This window comes from Arachis stenosperma, chromosome 4 (assembly GCF_014773155.1).
Source record: "Arachis stenosperma cultivar V10309 chromosome 4, arast.V10309.gnm1.PFL2, whole genome shotgun sequence".
NCBI lineage: Eukaryota > Viridiplantae > Streptophyta > Magnoliopsida > Fabales > Fabaceae > Arachis > Arachis stenosperma.
Window position 1 is genome coordinate 108,024,224 of NC_080380.1, and position 2,313 is coordinate 108,026,536.

At 44.5% G+C, this 2,313-nt stretch overlaps 1 protein-coding gene across 1 annotated transcript; it reads right to left on the minus strand.

Moving 5' to 3' along the window:
* Nucleotides 1–523: 523 nt before the first annotated feature.
* On the minus strand, nt 524–1,629 carry LOC130975293 (uncharacterized). Its single transcript, XM_057900108.1, has 3 exons — nt 1,210–1,629; nt 1,020–1,107; nt 524–867 (listed from the first exon to the last, which is right to left on the minus strand). The coding sequence occupies exons 1-3, from the start codon at nt 1,627–1,629 to the stop codon at nt 524–526; spliced, it is 852 nt and encodes a 283-aa protein (XP_057756091.1).
* Nucleotides 1,630–2,313: the final 684 nt, after the last annotated feature.

Genomic DNA, 2,313 nt, shown 5'->3' on the forward strand with positions numbered 1-2,313 from the left:
ACCTGTAGTCAATGCACACTCTCCAGGAATTCTGCACTCTAGTTGCTATGAGCTCCCCTTGCTCATTCTTTACTGTAGTGACTCCAGACTTCTTGGGCACCACTTGTATTGGGCTAACCCATTCGCTGTCTGAAATGGGATAGATGATGTCTATTTTCAATAGTCTGGTCACTTCCTTCTTGACAACCTCTAAGATGGTGGGATTTAGTCTTCTTTGGGGTTGACGGACAGGCCTTGCTCCCTCTTCTTTGGGGTTGATGCCTACTATATCCGCCAAGCTCCATCCAAGTGCTTTCTTGTGTCTTCTTAGCACACTAAGAAGTTGCTCCTCTTGTTGGGAAGTGAGATCCCTTGTAATAATAACTGGGAGCTTCTGATTATCCTCAAGGTAAGCATACTTAAGGTGGGGTGGAAGGGGCTTTAGCTCCAATTTCTGTTCTGGACTGGGCACTGGATCTTCTGGAGCCAGTGATGATGGCAGAATTTTTTCATTGTATTCAGATGGCTTCCCCACACTTGGACCTTACTCCCTGTGCCTTTCCGCTACTTCTTCTTGGTGAACTGCAGCTAAGGTCTCATCAATGATGTTGCATTGGAAGATGGAATGGTCTTCCAGAGGGTGCTTCATAACTTCAGTCAGGTTGAAGCGCACTGCTCGACCGTCTATCTCACAGGAATAGGTTCCTAAGAATGCATCCAGCTTGAACTTTGAGGTTTTCAGGAATGGTCTTCCGAGCAAGATGGATGACGGCCTTCCTGAGTCATTTTGGGCCATCTCCAAGATATAGAAGTCAATGGAAAATGTGAGCCCCTTAATGCTCACCAGCACGTCCTCAGCAATTCCAACCACTATAATAATGCTTTTATCTGCTAACACAAAACGAGCTGCCGACCTTTTTAAGGGAGGGAGCCTCAAAGCATCATATATAGACAAAGGCATAATACCCACGCAAACTCCTAGATCACACATGCAGTCAGAAAATATTACACCCTCAATGGTACAGTTACCATGCATGGACCTGGATCGCTACATTTTTCAGTTATATCCCTCATTAAAGCAGATATAGAACTACCTAAAGGAATAGTTCCTAATTCATTAATCTTATCCTTTTGCATGCATAAATCTTTTAGAAACTTTGCATATTTAGGTACTTGCTGAATAACATCAAAAAGGGGAACAGTTACCTCAACCTTTTTGAAGATTTCTACCATTTTTGTGTCAAGTTCCATCTGCTTTCTGGGCTTCTGTGCAAGGTGTGGAAATGGAATAGGGATGGCATCTCTGGTAGCTTCAGTTATCTTGGATGCGCTATTCTCTGGTTGAGTTGCTTCTTCCTCAACCATGTCTTGTACTTTATCTTCCTCTTCAACATCCTCCACTTCAACCATGTCCTCAATTGGGGCATATTCTTGTGGGATTGGCTCCTCCTGATTCCTCTCTTGCAGTGTAGTCCCGGACCTCAAAGTAATGGCATTGATTCCTCCTTTGGGGTTGTGTAAAGGTTGAGAAGGAAGTGCATTTGAGCTGGCTGGTTGATTGTTAGAGGTATTCAGTGATCCAATTTGTGAGATGAGAGCTTGTAAAGTAAAATTCAGACCGTTTAAGGTAGAAGTAAGGTTGTTCTCCATGGCCTTTTGTCTTTGATCAATAGAGTGTAGCAACTCATCATTAGAGGAAGAAGGGGGGTAAGTAATCTGAGGGGTCTGCTGAGACGCCTGGAGCTGCCTTAGGTGAGGTGCTCTGTAAGGTTGGTTCTGGTTCTACTATTGATACGGAGGATTCTGCTGATTCCGGTTTTGCTGGTTATTACTATGATTTCACCTCTGATTTCTATGGTTGTCTTTGCCTCCTCTGTTATGGTTGTCCCTCTAGCCTTGGTTGGAATTATCTCTCCACCCCTGGTTGGAGTTGTCTTGCTAACTCTGGTTAAAGTTCTCACCTTGGTTATAGTTGTTGCCTTGTTGATAGTATCCTTGATTCCGGCGGTCATAGAAATTGTGAGTGGCTGCCAATGTGTTGTCCTCATATTGGAGCTGTGGACACTCATTAGTGTAATGACTATAATCAGCAGATATCCCGCATACTCTCTGAGGAACCAGTTGTTGACTTTGTTGTGGTGAGGGAGGTTGAGACTCTTGCTGACCCAGATGTATCTGCTTCAGTAGGTTGGTCATCTCACATAGGCTCTGTGTGAGAGCAGTATTCTCACTGCTAAAGGAAACCTCTGCCACAGCCTTGGGATGGTTGTTTCTGTGCTTGTGATTCCGAGCGAACTTAGCCAGGTCGGCGATCAGTTGCCATGCTTCATCTGT